The following is a 15,535-nucleotide window of genomic DNA, read 5'->3' as shown; positions in this document are numbered from 1 at the left end:
TGGACTGATTAGAGCTCTCCTCCAACAGAGATTAAGAGGCCCTGTCTGTATGTGTTTTGATTCTGCTTTCTTCAAAGCTGTTTGTCCTCCTAACAACAATTTGAGCTGCAGATGGATGCAGATAGTTCTCCGCATTTACTTAACCTCAGACAGTCAGTCTTATTATCTCCTGAACTTCAGACAGACAGTGCAATCATGATTTCGCTTGCCGGACTGTACATCTGCTGATAGCATGGGTCTTCCATTAGTTTCTGGAAAGTTTCTTGTCTTTGTGTAGTAATTGCCCCACCAGATTGTTGTAGTCTAACGTAATCTTTTTTTCCATCCCCTTCCAGTATAGTCCCTCAAGTAACAACAACACTCCCATCCAAGGCTTCTACATTTACTACCGGCCCACAGACAGCGACAATGACAGCGATTACAAAAGGGATGTGGTGGAAGGTAAGTGGAAACGCTAATTTTGATGTCTGTTTTCAGCACAGATTTAGCGTATGGATGATGTGGTGTGGAGTGTTTGTCGACAGCCTCCCATCCTGTCCCTGTGGTTAAGCTCACGCTGTGCAGATAAACTAGGAGTTGGGAGGGTAATGGATACTCAGTGTCAAGAGTGGGGTGTAGTGAAGAGAGGCATTTGTGCTGTTTGATTTATAGAGAGTGCTGTCCCTAGGCAGCGAGGCTCTCTAAAATCTGTTTTTAATAAATGGTTGCCAGCTAATGGGCCAGAGTTGAAATATGAGAGCGGGCAGAGGAGAGGGGCTCAGGTTGCTGCGTGGAATGCTAACAGTCAAGGCTGGTACAGGAAGGGAAGGAGGGACGTCTTTTCACTCCGCCCAACTCTTTAACATCCGAAGGTCTGGTTTTACAGGGGCTCGTTACTGACAGGGAGTAATGTATGCTGGGACTAGGAACCCAGTGAGCAATGATATGGTCATTTGTCTAAGAAATCTATGGTAAAACTGGGATATATGCAGTAAAAAAATGTTTTAACATATATCCACTGTTTCAACAGCATTTATTTACTCAAGTATATAGCTACAACTTTCTTCCAATTGATATTGAATCATTTAAATGCTGTTAAAACAACAGTTATACAGAACCTAGACTAAATTTACCTGCGGTCCCATTAAAGCCACTTATTTAATAGTATCAAAGGACACAGTGACGAACAAAAAACATAGACTCCATTACTTTTTTTGTACACGATTGTCTCATTTTTCTACAAAAATGTTTGACTTGACAATAATTTTAAAGATGTCCAGATGACTTTTGGAGTTTTTTTGTGAATAAAATACATTAGTAGTAATACCAATATAACACTTTTTCAATACCTTTTTAAGGAATAATACATTTTTTACAAACAGTGCCCTCCCCTCATAAATGTCTTAACACAAGTAGATATACAAGAACTTTGCCTAAAACAGGTTTAAGGCATAGACTGTATATAAACTTTATATTAAATATTTATATAGTCAATGTTCAGTGCTAAGAATCTGACAAAACCATCCAGCACCAACTGTAAGTATTCAGCAGTCTTAAATACTGTGTTATGGACACATTTAAATTGGCTGCTGAAAGACTGTTTCTTATCAGTCGTCTTTTACATAAAATCTGTGATTGAACACACACTGGAGCTTAAAGTGTTGTTTATTTCTGTATTAAACATCTGCTGCATACTGAGTATATTTAGCTGTAGCAGCAAGTTTCTTTTATTATTCCCACTTACAAGAGTTCAAATCTACAAAGGTGAAGGCAAAGGTAGAACATGTGCAGTGATGTATTATACTCTATATTAAACCAAACTCAGCAAGAAGTTTATTTCAGCCTCATTTGTTGGAAATGTAGCATTTCCATGTCGGAGATTGTCGTCTCATCTGTGATTTCAGAGCACGTAGTCGTGTGATTGTGTGTGGTAGTGCAGCAGCGTTGTGTGTGCGTGCGTGTGTGTGTGTGGAGTGGTAATACTGGAAGAGAGCCAGGACAAACATGAAGCTGCCATATATGGAGCTTGTCTAGAGTAAAGCAACTGTCTGAGCCCTCGTGGGACTGACAGATTAGGAGAGGAGGGTGGTGGTGGTGGTGGTGGTTTGGGGGGGGGGGGGGGGGGGGGTTCAAGCAATGACAGAGGGAAGGGGGTGAAAGAGAGCATGAAAGAACATGACCTCCACAATGGTGTGAAACATAAAGACATGGAGGGGAATGAAGATAATACTGACTGGAAGTTTACACAGGATTTAAAGCAACGTGAGTCAACGGCCTGTAGAGGAAGTGAAGTCTCACCTTTTATCCCCGTTTTCTTCTCTTCTCAGGTGGAAAAAACTGGCACCTTATTGGACATCTCCAGCCCGAGACCTCCTACGACATCAAGATGCAGTGCTTTAATGATGGAGGAGAGAGCGAATACAGCAACGTCATGATCTGTGAGACCAGAGGTAAGAAAACACAAACTGCACATTGAATGACTCACACATCCATCAAATCTCAACTCCATCAGAAGTTCAGACATGTTTCTGTGAAGGACATAACTTTAATGATGGGTATGATCACCACAATTACACCACATAAATGTTGCTGTGTTTTATGAGACCAAGAACAATGGCACCCATTTTGTAATTTAGTACTGTAGCCGTGTTCACACCTGGCATTAAAATGCGTCTTGGGTACGCGTTGATATCCGATCGCTCAGACCACTATTGGAAGGAGTTGGGCTGCATATAACCACATTGTTTTAGCAGTGAGTATGTGAATGTGTCCTGGACCATATAGAAAGAGCCTTCTTAACTGGAGTCCTCTGTGTAAGCTGGCATCATATTAAAGTGATCCTAAATAAAGTGAAACGGCACGAAGCCACAACAACAGGCAGAGAATGGATGCTCCGGCAATATTCTTAAATTTAAAGCAGACTAAGTACAGAAAACAGAAATGAGCAAGGAAGTGAGATCCAATCACAAGTGGTCACTCGAGACGCATGTGGAGACGTATACTAACGCCAGGTGTGAACTGACACACTTAGAGCCGTCCACTTGTGATCAGATCACCCAAGACGCGTGTTAAAGCCAGGTGTGAACAGGGACTGTGTTATTTTTTCTTCTCTTGTGGGTAAAAAGCTGTTCCTCATGTCTTCCTTCCTCATTCTCTGCTGCAGCACGTCAATCCCCAGGGTCGCCTAGCCAGTACCCCATCACTCCACCTGGCCCCCACCCACAGGAGCCCCCCAGCCCTCCTGGAGGACTGCTGTACCTGATTGTGGGCTGTGTTTTGGGAGTGATGGTGCTCATCCTGCTGGCATTTATTGCCATGTGTCTGTGGAGGAATCGGCAGCAGAACAATATGCACAGTGAGTTTACAGGCAAAGTCAAAGCTGGCATAGAAAACCGAAAATATAAAGTTTCTGCTTTAAACCGTGAGAATTTTAATACAACATATGCTGTGTTCATTCCAAGTTGTACTGCAGTTCAATGAGTTTAGCACCACCACCTCCGGTCTCATATATAATGATAGTTGGCCCCAAGACAGCGTGTGCAGCATAGTCCAAGTGATCATAGTGTATATATGGATCCCACAGCGCTTGCAGAAGTATTTGCCATTGCTGGATGGATGCTTTACCAGACCTGTTGGATCTGTAAATAGGTGTTTTTTTTGTTGTTTCTTAAAAGTGGAGATTGAGTTACAGGTGCTGACTTTTCAGAGTGAACTGAACTATACGTAGGGCTGAAAATGTTTAAACCTTAATGGTAGTTTGATACCCGAGTTTTAGTTCTAATAATAAAATGACACTTTCTACTTTCTACCACTATATACTATATATATAAATATATATATATATATATATAATATAGCGTTTAACATTATCTTAAGGCAAGCAGCCTTTCAAATAGTCGATATCAATGACAAAATATCTGATAAAGATAAAGATGACAAATTTAGATACTTGTCATTTTGCACTATGACAAAAAAGGCCAAAAAACTTTAAAAATGCCCTTGTGATGCTAAATATACACTTATTTCATATCCCATATATGGTTAAGTGTGAAAAAGGAATGCTTATATTTAGGGTATTTCAATTTGGTTTTAGCTGATTATAGGTTTATTTTTCATGTTGTGTAAAAAATTGTTCCTTTATTACTGTATACAAGACTTTATACTCTTGGCTGGTCTCTGACTCTCCATCACCTCCTCCTTCTTTCTCTCCCTCTCTCTCTGCTGTAGAGTACGACCCTCCGGGCTACCTGTACCAGCCAGCAGAGATGAACGGCCATGTTCTCGAGTACACCACACTGCCTGGCACCAGCCGCATCAATGGTAGCGTCCACGGAGGCTACGGGCACAGTGGTCCCATGTTACCCCAGGGGTGCCACCACCTCCACCACAAGCTCCCCAACGGCTTGGCGCTGCTCAATGGCTCCAGCGGCCTGTTTTCACCTGGCCACCCACACAGCCACGATGGCACCCTGCCTCACAGCACCAGGGACTGCGAGCACTCCCACCCCCACCACCACCATAACGTGAGTGTACTATAAATCCATACACCATAAAGTAGCCCAAATGTAGAGGCTGGGTGTCTAATTCATCATTTTATTCATGCTTTAGAAGTATTAAAGGTGCAAATTCAGTTTAGTTTGGCTAAATCTAGTGTTGGTGTTCTCTTGTCAGGGTGGAGGCATGTACACAGCTCTTCCTCAAACAGAGTCGTCTGACTGTATGAGCTGTCAGAACCTCTGCAACAATAACAGGTAAGAGAAGAAGTCTTTTTTCCAACAATCTGTTAGTGAATATCTTTGGTTTGCTGCTGACACCTAGGACTCATTATCTGAGAAGAGTTTTTTTTTTTTTTAAATGGGTATAAAATTGGAATTTGGAACAAAAATCTGGATGAAAATCGAAGCTGAAAAATGGAATTTGTATGACAACCAATTATTCTTTTTTTTCTTACTTTTTTATTCTGGTGCATAATTCACAGCTTGATTTCAATTCTATTTTTTTAGCTGTGTTTGTCACAAGAGCACCTCTATAGTCTTTATAGTAAACTACAGTAATCAGTGTCTTCTTACAGCAGGAAACACAACCACTTTAATATTTTTGTGGGAACATAAAATCTGGATAAACAAAAACTGCTTATTTTAAAATAATCTGGATGGTTGTTTTTTTTTTTTTTTTGATGAATTTTATAGGTACTGCAATGAAATACTGGCTTAAATCTTAAATCCTCTTTTTCTTGTGACCTCACAACTTCAAAGATCTCTTCTTGCTCCAAACACACACACACACGCACATTTCCCCTCCTGCTAGTCCTGTTTATGTACTCAAGGGTCCCCAGCATCACAGTTTACCCTGTGTGCACCCAGCCAGCAGACCTAATGAGCCCCGTGTTTATTTACCTCCGGCTGCTGGGAAGAGAGGAGGTGTGGTCACAATCCAATCATGCACCGATAGAGGGACGCTGGGTTCAGGGAGATGCAGTGAAATTCACTGGGTGCAACTGTCTGCATTGGAGAAGTTCACTGGAGAGGCAAAAACCACAATGTGTCACAGTTATTTAGAAGCAGTTAGACTGGACCTTTAATCTCCGGTTCAACTGTTGAAAACGTTCTTTGCAGCTGTGCGTAGAGTGTTCCAGTTGTGTTAGAGCTGTCATTGTTTTGTGCACTGTTAGGGGTATTAAAACAAGGGTTTTCTGTGTCGGAAAACCCACAGATATTTGGAGAGAGGAATAACCCAAGTGATATGTGAAGCACCGCTGAGGGTTGTCAGTGGGTGAGCACTCAGCAACAAATGGTCACCTTATAAAATAACGGGTCTCACTTCTCTTTCCATCTCCCTCTGTCTCTGTGCAGATGTTACAACAAGACCAATGGCACTTACTCCAGCGGCACTCTGCCTCTAATGCATCGTGTGGCGTCCTGCCAGCAGGACGGACTGGAGATGGTGCCTCTGGGCCAGGTTTCGTCTCAGTGCCACAGCCCCGACAGCCACTCTAGTGACCAGGAGGCCGACGCAGGGTACCACCCAGACGAGAACAGCGAGTCTTCGCCCTCACAGCATTCTTGCTGTCTGATTGGGAACAATGAAAACTGTCCAGCAGACAACACTGGTGAGACACAAATGCCCACAGAAGCTTTCCAAGTATTTTCCCTTTTGTCTCCCCCTCAACTTTTTTCTTTTCCTTCTTCTTTTCTCCTTCTGGTGTTTTCTCTCTTCTCTCAGTTATAAAGCATACATAGGTTATAGCAAAAACATTCAATTCTGCATCCATCTTTCCACAAGACATCTCTTGTAGCCAAGAGAACATCCGACACATAACCCCTGAAAACTGCTATGGTTGTTTTTTGTACTTTTTCTAGCCAGGATAGCGGTTTCCCCCTTTTTCCAGTCATTGTGCTAAGCTAAGCTAAAAGGCTTCTGGCTATAGCTTCATATATACCAAACAGATATGAGAGTGGTATCCATCTTTTCATCTTACTCTTGGCAAGAAAATAAGCATTTTTCCCAAAATGTCAAGCTATTGCTTTAAGACATTAGAAATAAGAAACTAATTCCACGTGGATAAAGTGAAGAAAAAAAAAAGTACTTCCAGACCCTCGTGGTTGTACTACTGTGAAATTGAACTCTGCCTTTTGAGTATTTTTTTTCATCACTACCAACCCTCATGTTGTATACAGACAAACTATGCAGCATCACCACAAATTACACTGTGGGCCACTACAGAACCTGTACTTGTCTTTTTTAATGTGAAGAATAAACCAAAGACTCTCTGCTCTCTCTCTCTCCCTCTCTCTGTGCAGCTGAGGAGGAGCCGGAGTGCGTGGACACGGAGGGGCCTATGGTGTGCTGGGAGAGTCTTGGCCTGCCAGACTTGGACTGTGACGAAAAGCCTGGGTGGATCTCCACCAGCAGCCTGGCAGGAGAGCTGATCCAGCCCGGCCCCCAGGAGGTCTGAAGGCGGCCCACACACAAACACACTCTCCCGCAGTGTGAAGATTTAGAGAAACCAGGCAGAGGGACTGGATGAGAGACAGTGGTGGAATAATATCACAGAGGAAGGAAGAGGACCAGCGATGTGATAGTCAGAGACACTGCATGTTACGGTGACAAGGAAACAAAACTGTCAATGGACTGAGCCGAGATGAGCGTCATGGGAAAAGAGAGCGACTACAAAAGACTGAGAGCAAAGCCAGATGGAGAGAAACACAAAGAGAAAAGGGAGCGTTGCTCAAAGACAGAGACTGTATCCCATTGGAGGGAAGACCCTCATAAAAGATCAAAGACTCTTTAGATGACTTATTTATTTTTTGTAGTAGTAAAATATTATTTCATATGAATGTATCTGTTTTAAAGAAAAAAGTTTGTCTTTTATATTATTTATGCCTTTTGGATGAGAAATACTTTTTATTTTTTGTTGTTTTGTCCCCTCTGTGTTCCACTCGAGCGTGGAGATTAGCAATTGTCTGTGTAAAATTTTGTAATAATATAAAGAGAAGATATGGAAGAGTAAACAACAACTTATTTTCAATATTCTTTCTTCCCCCTCCTTCATGCTCAGGCCTGATGAATGATTGCCAGAGTTAAACTTCCCGGCTTTGGTCCAAACCCATCGATATTTCTGGCAGGTCTTTGATGTGGCTCTCTGATGGGCTGTTCCACTGCAGTGACCCCTGAATGGGGTGAACACTCTCTTCACTGTTCAGATTAAGGCTGCTGCTCTTTGCTTCAGTGAATACTTGATAGCTCATTACTTTACTCAAAATGGACCATTGCTTTGAGAGCATGTTGACCTACTGGCCCCAATCTGTTGGAGAAGTGGAGTAGTTACATTAAAACTTAATTTTTAAGTGCAAGTAGCCCACACATACACATACACACACCTTCATATGTTAAATATCCCCCTAATGCTTGTAAACACAGAATACTTTCCCATCCTTTCTAGTTTGAGATCATACAGATGAAAGTTATCTGACCAGGTACAATTCTGGTGTCTTATATGTCTTACATGATGCAAATGTCCCCCTACAGGAAGTGTTAAAGCTAAATCTAGCAGCATCACAAGCATTCAGAGAACATTTTACACTCCCTCATCAATTTTGCATCATCAATATTAAAGGATATGTTCACCCGAATACAAGAAAAACATAGTCCATAGTGAAATCTAGTCATGCTGATGGTTTAATTTAATTGTACCATCAAAGAAGAATAAGTAAAAAATGGGCACAGTTTATGGAAAGACAAAATACTATTGCAGCACAAATAGTATTTTGTTCACCACTGTTGTTTCTTGTTGAAGGCAGAAATATCAGTAACTTAAAATTAAAGCTATCATGGTTATGTACTAATTTGGACTGAGAAGGACAATTTGTTTCTTTATGGTTTGGGTGTACTGACCCTTTAAGCAGCCACAGACTGCTTGGTAAAAATGACAATTTGTCTGAGTTTACTGAGATCATATTCAATGATTTCTGGGTCCTAAAGGTTGATTTTATTCTTTTTTTAAAGTTGCTAGTCGGAGCTGCCCACATGCAAATTGACCTGGTGTATATTTAATATCTTGCTGTAAAGAACAGAGTGAGCCTATTAGATGAACGGGAGAGAAGCTGAGCAGAAATGTCACCGTGATGATCCTGATGTATGAACGTACCGCTGATAACTCATTCATAAAACCGTTGGAATATTCTCTCCTCAGGTTTCAGTCTACGTTGGCCAAACCCCATCTTTAAAGGCTTAAACCCTCTATTGGTTTTAAAATAATCTCCATGTTGTGCTGGCTGATTTGACTTGATAGGATTGCAGCGGGTAGATGACAGTGCTGGCCTTGCTTCAATGAGGATGGCTGTAGTGCAGGCTTCCCATGCCTGGTGCCTGTCTGCCTGTGTTTGTGCCAGACTCTGCTTGCCTGTCCTCAAGCTGGCTCGCCTGGCATCTCTTCTCCCTGTTGGTATACGGGATATTCCTGGCACACGGATTTACTCGCCTGCTGCTGAGGCGTGGTGCTGCCTCTTCCGGCTGTTATTTTTAGTCTTGATAGAGTCTGGCGGCATTTGCTCAACTGACTTGAGCTGAAACTGGTCCTTTCTTGTGAGGAGTTACTCAGCCTTGAAACCCTTTTTAGTGTTCTAGATGTACACTGACTCGAGAAACTAATTGTTTTTGAAGTGTGAATCCAAAAACAGTCTGTGACTCAAGGCCCCAGCGTGATGGAAAGAATTGCCTGTTGCCTGTTTTCTGCACTCATTAAGTTTCCTTTAAAGTTTTCTTGTCCTTGCTGTGGCTCGTTCCAGTCTTCATTAAGATTCCCGCGCTGCCGTTAGGAAGAAAAGTAACAAAACAATGGGGTAGGAAATGAAGCTGGAAATGAAAGGGACATGGGAGGGAGAGGGGATGCTGACAGATGCTAGCTGGGCTGATGAGAAGAAGATAAGGGCAGGGTTGTCTCTAAATGAGCTGCTTCTCCATCTCCCACGTCTGTCAGTCGGCACCCTCCCTCAGCCCTCCCCTGCACCCTCTACCCACGCAGCTACACCCCTTCATTAAGGAGCCCATGGGAACAAGAAAGCTCATTGTCTGTCCTGGAATTTCTGCCCCTTGCTGCAGAGCCGACCTGTTAACGGCAGTCCCTCTCCCCTCCGCCCACCATTCTTCCTCTCTCTCTTCCCTCTCCAGCACACCCTGAATGAATGCGATTCTTATGAATCGGGCAGTGTGTTGTTAACTCACTTGATTCAGCCTCAGGCGGTTTTATCCTTGAGATGTCACAAACCACAAGCGAAGCATGTTGTGGTTGGGTGAACTCCAACAGCATTCCAGTGGGTCCTTGCAAATGATGAGGTCATAGGCAGTATAATACTTATAATCCATATGTTCCCTCAAGGATATCTGCTATTTATTTGTTAAGTCTTGATGCATGAACATGACAGAGGCGACTTACAGTTGGGTTTTTATGCTGATATCACCACTATAATTGCACTTGCACCTGTTGGACACAATCAAGGGGAAAAAAGTAGAAACACAGTCTAATCTTTATCCCAGCTGCATACTTTTAACTCTCTGTCAACAGACTTCACCATTTCAGTGCGATCATACTGTTCTGGATCAATACTGAGCCTATTGATGACAAGCAGTTTGGACGTGTTGACATGAAAAAGTGTTGTCCAATGAATCCAGACGGTTTCAATTATCAAGACAATACAAGACCGGCTAGGTATTTGATATCTAAACCGCCGCCTCATAGGTCTACATGGTGTCACGCTTCATAAGTTTATATGGCTACAAAGGTTGCAGGAGACAATAACGCAGTCTTTTTCTGATCAGTGTTTTTCAGTGTGTGTTACAGTCCAGTCTGGAGTTAAAAGGTCGGTTTTCACAAAGTCTCACAAGATCAAAATAGAACATATTTTCTCACTTAAGTCTGGTATTTAGCTATGCAGGTAGTTAAGGTTTTTTTTGCACAGGTTTTAGGTTATCTGTCTTTCCTTGCAACCCAGTACAATTGAATCAGTTACCTTTTTAAAAAAAAAATGCAACAAAAAAATGTAACAGCAGTGCGTCCTTTACAGAAACACTCTCCCAGACACGCTCTTATCAGTTTTTAAAGACTACTGTATTCTTCCGTAGGAAGAAATTCCAGTGAAACAGTTACACAGTCACAGGTGTTTAAATTATTAACCAAGACTTTGTTTCTGGAAAAACTCAAGGATGGTATTTTATTTTTTAGAAAGGAACTCAAAACAGTTTACATTTACCAAACACCCAGTTTTTTTTATTCCTTATTATACGTCATGCTCCAAAAATCTGAATCCTCCAGTTCCCATGACGTGTCCGTTAGTGGCCTACTGTAAATATGACCCTCCCTGCCTGGTCAACCCACGGCTTTCAAACGCCACCCTTCCTGTAAGTGAAACAGTCCCTCTTTTAAAAATTAACAGTGTAAAAGTCCAAACCAAGTTAACCCCCTGATAACATCACTAGGGTTATTTTCTCAAACATGACAGAGCTCCTCCAGAGCCGCAGACGACATTATACATTACAAATGGTTTCCACAGACTGAGCAGTATTCTCCATGAGTTAACTAATTTTGAGGTGTAAAATTGGTGGAATTTCCCTTTAATACGAACATACTCTTCATATTCTGACTTTTCATTCTTAATTAAGCTTTCAGAGATCAGAGAAGGTATAATGTTTAGGTGTTAACACTGTTTGTTTATGGAGAAACACTTTCATGATCACACTACACTACTATTACATTGATTTACAAAAATGTGCATCAGCTGCAAAAAAGTATGAAATTTCAGGCTGAAAAAAATTAAGTTAAGGGTGTGTATTTACTGTTCTCAAATGTATAAATTAAATGAAAACCATGTTCCAGTTCTGTGAGCACTACACATGAAATCCAATTCACCTTCACTGTATCGTGGTGAAGGCAAAAAAGAAAAAATCAAAAACAAATAGTGTATCATAAAACCCTGGAAAACCAAAACTTTTTAATTATCTGCATGGTCTGGTATAACTAGAAGTTTTCTTATGTGGATGAATCAACTCTTTAAAACAGTTGCTTTTTTTGTACAAAGCTCACACTTATGTGCATACGATACACCAGAGAGTTATCATCAGTCATCCTCCAAGTCCAGCCGGGTGAAGTAGAAAGTTACTCTGGCCCCTTCGTCTGTATCATACAAAGCCTGGCAGGTGTACATCCCCTCTGCATCCTGCTGCAGCCCTTCTATGAGTAAAGCTGAGGTGTTGAAGGGCACCTGCATGCGACCCAGGCTGCTGGACTGAGACTGGAGCTTAGGGCCTTGGCCGTAGTTGTAGGCCACTGCCATATTATTATCGGCTCCTGGTTTGGTAAAGCCCCAGATGAAGATGGTTGGCATGGTGGAGCCACAGTCTAAGGTTACTGAGCTTCCCACTGTCGCTGTAACATGGGAGCGAATGTATTCCACCTCCTCAGGGTCGAATATCTCTAAACCTGGTAACACAAGACAGCCGGAGTCAGTAACACCGTGTGGAAAGAAAAGCTATTATTGTTGTTTTCTACACAAAAAAAAGGGCTCAGTAGTGTCAGATGTTAATAACTATCTTGGGCAAGCATTCGCAAGACCTCACAGTTGGTTGGGAATGGACTGCGTCAGCTCTTGAGGATGAACAACACATAATTAAGCACACTCATAGTTTATCTGCCTCTGGCCTGTTTGATGGATTTTATGACCCTCCCTCTGGCTCAGTTTAGCAATCTGACAAAGTCATGACAGCACTTTCAGAGAGCGGTTTTTCTACTCGCCTAGACTTGCCTCCAACTCGACACCTTTGTTCTTAAAGGAAGTTAAAGTACAATGAGTCTTTACCTTTCAGAGGAAGCGCCAGCCAGCAGAAGAGCAAGCAGAAATAAGGAACCATCCTCAGACTCTCTTTGGTGCCACAATGCTTCTATTCTCAAGTCAGGAGGCTATTTAAAGCCTATAACAGTGGTGAAAGCGTGTCTCCTTCTCCAGTCCAGACTGCTGTACACACTGAGAGAGACTGAGCGACGCTGAAGGACTGACAGGGAGAATTCTCTCAAACTACACTCGATTCACTTTAAATTATTCATCAACGCTTCCACTTCCCCAGTGTCGCTCCGTTTTGCCTGTCTCTCCAGCTCTTCACTCATGACTGGGCTAATGGCTAGACCTGAGAGCGAAAGGTGTAGGGTGTCAGGATGATGCCATTGCGTCATATATTATTGAATAAACCGGTGGAGATAGCCTTTTTAGATATTCCATCACTTCCGATGCAAAATGAAAACCAGGGCCCAGCAGGGTCGGAAAATGGACGCTGAGGCTTCCACGCAAACACATGCAAGTTATTATTTACCCTTTGAGAGGCATGCTGCCAGAATAAAATCACCACTGATTCATGTCATCTACTGATTGACTGTTTTTTCTCATGACTCAGTGGACAACTATTTATCGTCTCCAAGCTTTTTGTGGAAGTATTGCCCACAGACACTTAAAAATGCATTGCTTTTTTTGCATAATTCATTTATGGATTATTGTCCCCAAAATATTTAAATGCTTGTTGAAATAGGACACTTTTGTTGTAAAGAAATAAAATTGTGTTTAGACTAGATTTAGCAGGAGAATAACAGTGAGCTTCATTAGCGGTGCCACACAGCAGCCACCAGTGAAAAAATTCCTAACCCTAACCCTAGCCCGCTGCAACAGGAACATGCTGCAGCCATGCTGTGCGGCCTTGCAAGCAGCCCATAAACTTGCTCTTACTGGAGGCAACCCCAGACTGAGGAGAAGGCTCTAATTAGTAAGGACTTAGAGTTCAGTTTTTTGGGTGGGGGGAGGAAAAGGAGGCCTATATTTAGAAGGCTGCTGGAAAACAGACAGATGTAATAAAAATGCAATATAAAACAACATGGTTTCTAAAGGCAGAGTGGACTTGGAGAAGAAGTTCAAAGATGTGTCTGAGAAACATTGACAAGCTCGTAAACGCGTTGCACAATCATATTTCTGATAAAATTGCCAAGAAGTATCTCGCAAGAGAAAAGATTGAATTAAAGAAGAACGGAGGGTCATAGCGTTCAAGTGGAGAGTTAGCTTAAAGCAAGGCATTAAGAAGCAGGCCCATGCTAACCAGCTGTGTCGTTGAGAGTTGGCTATATGAACGTCACAGGCAAACATCCATGATGGTTTATGCCAGTGTGGTTGTCGAGAGAGAGAGCTCAGTTTGTGTTGCTTTCCAGCAGAAAATATATGAAAGAAAAGCAACACATTTAAGAAGAGGATTTGGGAAACATGTAACTTGGTGTTTAATTTTTGAAACAATTAAATTATTTGTGCTCCAGTCACCCAAACATCTGGACAGACCATAGAAATTGCTTGCAGTGAATGGTATTAACTATAGAGGGCAGGATTCAGTGTCAGCCGTTTATACAACCTACCAAAAACTTGGAAAACCTAATACATTCATACAGTCTCTACCACTTGTGTCCTCAAATGTCTTGACTGATTATTTCTCTCACCTTTATAAGTTGAAAACAGCACAAAAATAGAATATTTTGAAACAGAATAACAGAACTTGGTTTTAGCATTTGCATTCCCCACTTTCGAAAAGTGAGTGTATATTGTGAGTTATGACCATAAATTAGGCCTTACATATGGAATAAAATCATCCACAACATATGGTAATACATTTAATTTTTCCGTAGTAAAAAAAAAAGTAAACTCGTGCCAGAGCAGCTAGCCTACAACCGTGAAACGACCATCCTGCAGCTGCTACATCAAGCTGTAATGTCCAAGCTACGACAAAGGAGAGAAAATGTGTGATTTGTCATTAATGGGACCAGTAAGTCCTCTTCTGTTGGAGAAGGAGCGGACCAAATTCTTTACTGGTGAAGCACATCCTTTCTAAGGGTTGCAGTCCTGCACACAAGGGCCTGCCACATCTGCTGGCTGCCTGCCTGATTTGCTGCCTGGCTGCTTGCAACCTTTTAAAAAATTGAGAAGGAAGAAGACCAGGCAACTGGAAAATGTTAGTCGTTGAAAAACAAAATGTTTTTTAGATGGTGGTCGAGCGCAGGGGGGACTTGGCCTTGGTGGATGTGAGTTAGCGACAAACGGAAGGTTGCATCTTATCTGGACCCTCTTAGCCCTGTAAAAGCTTTCAGGTGCAGTGCCCCATTGAGTGGATCTGGCCGGGCCAAGCTTGAGCAACTTTTTTTGTTCTTGGCAGTAGATGAGAGAACAGAATCAAACCCAGATAGCTGGGACTATATAGGGATCTGGGTAACACATTACTGCCACCCCAACATGTGCCACCCGCCCAGACTGTGAAGGCTTGGCAACGCTGCACTTTATGTGAGAGCAGAGCTGGCAAAACAGGTGGGTTCCTTGAGTGTGCCCTATGATTAGATCAGTCATTACCAATGGCATTGTTGAAAGCAAAGCTAACATCTTATTTCAGAGGACCACCTGTAATGGAATGTGTTACTAAGTCTTAACAGCACATGATCCAATCTCTGGATGAGAAAAATAGTCCTTGTTGGCTTACAGTTAGGATGTGTGTTTCCACTTATCATCTAATGAGATTCTGATTTTCTTTTCTTTTCCTCTTCGACAGAAAGCACTGTACAGCCACCATGTTGTTGTTTTTGTTTGAATGTTGTTTGTTGTTCAGTGTCCAGCAATATAGACTTCCTCTTCTTTATAACTGTAGCTGTCCTCTGTGCCCCACAGCCCTCAGACTTGGGTTCCGTACGTCTCACGCTTGCTGCAGCCATGAGATTTCCTCCACTTCCCTGCTTTCTCTTCAGTTGACAGTTGTGTCAGGGACCACACATCGAGGAGGTGGAGCGAAGCTGTTGTACCTATTTGGTTGACAGGCTAACATATATTAGTGAGCCTATGGTATATTTCTGCTCTATCATCATTTATCTGCCAGGCAGGCAGAGTGGACGAAAGCAAGGCTGTGCAGAGGCTTGTGCTCGTAAAGTGCGGAGGCCCACCCCCATGACGTCCATTTCCCTCCTGGCTCACTTCTCATCTCATAGTCTCAAACCTTG

General features: G+C 42.3%; 1 protein-coding gene across 2 annotated transcripts in view; it reads left to right on the top strand.

The window, feature by feature from the left end:
• cdon (cell adhesion associated, oncogene regulated) overlaps positions 1–7,496 on the top strand; it is a 34,493-nt gene extending 26,997 nt beyond the window's left edge. For both annotated transcript variants that reach the window (XM_062418938.1, XM_062418937.1), the window contains exons 13-19: positions 336–441; positions 2,307–2,429; positions 3,143–3,334; positions 4,207–4,502; positions 4,651–4,730; positions 5,832–6,088; positions 6,780–7,496. In XM_062418938.1, coding sequence (XP_062274922.1) covers positions 336–441; positions 2,307–2,429; positions 3,143–3,334; positions 4,207–4,502; positions 4,651–4,730; positions 5,832–6,088; positions 6,780–6,934 — 1,209 coding nt within the window. In that variant the 3' untranslated portion in view covers positions 6,935–7,496. The remainder of the gene's footprint in view (positions 1–335; positions 442–2,306; positions 2,430–3,142; positions 3,335–4,206; positions 4,503–4,650; positions 4,731–5,831; positions 6,089–6,779) is intronic.
• Positions 7,497–15,535: the final 8,039 nt, after the last annotated feature.

This window comes from Scomber scombrus, chromosome 5 (assembly GCF_963691925.1).
Source record: "Scomber scombrus chromosome 5, fScoSco1.1, whole genome shotgun sequence".
Classification (NCBI taxonomy): domain Eukaryota; kingdom Metazoa; phylum Chordata; class Actinopteri; order Scombriformes; family Scombridae; genus Scomber; species Scomber scombrus.
Note: the sequence above shows the minus strand (reverse complement) of the source record. Positions and strands in the feature narration are given on the sequence as shown.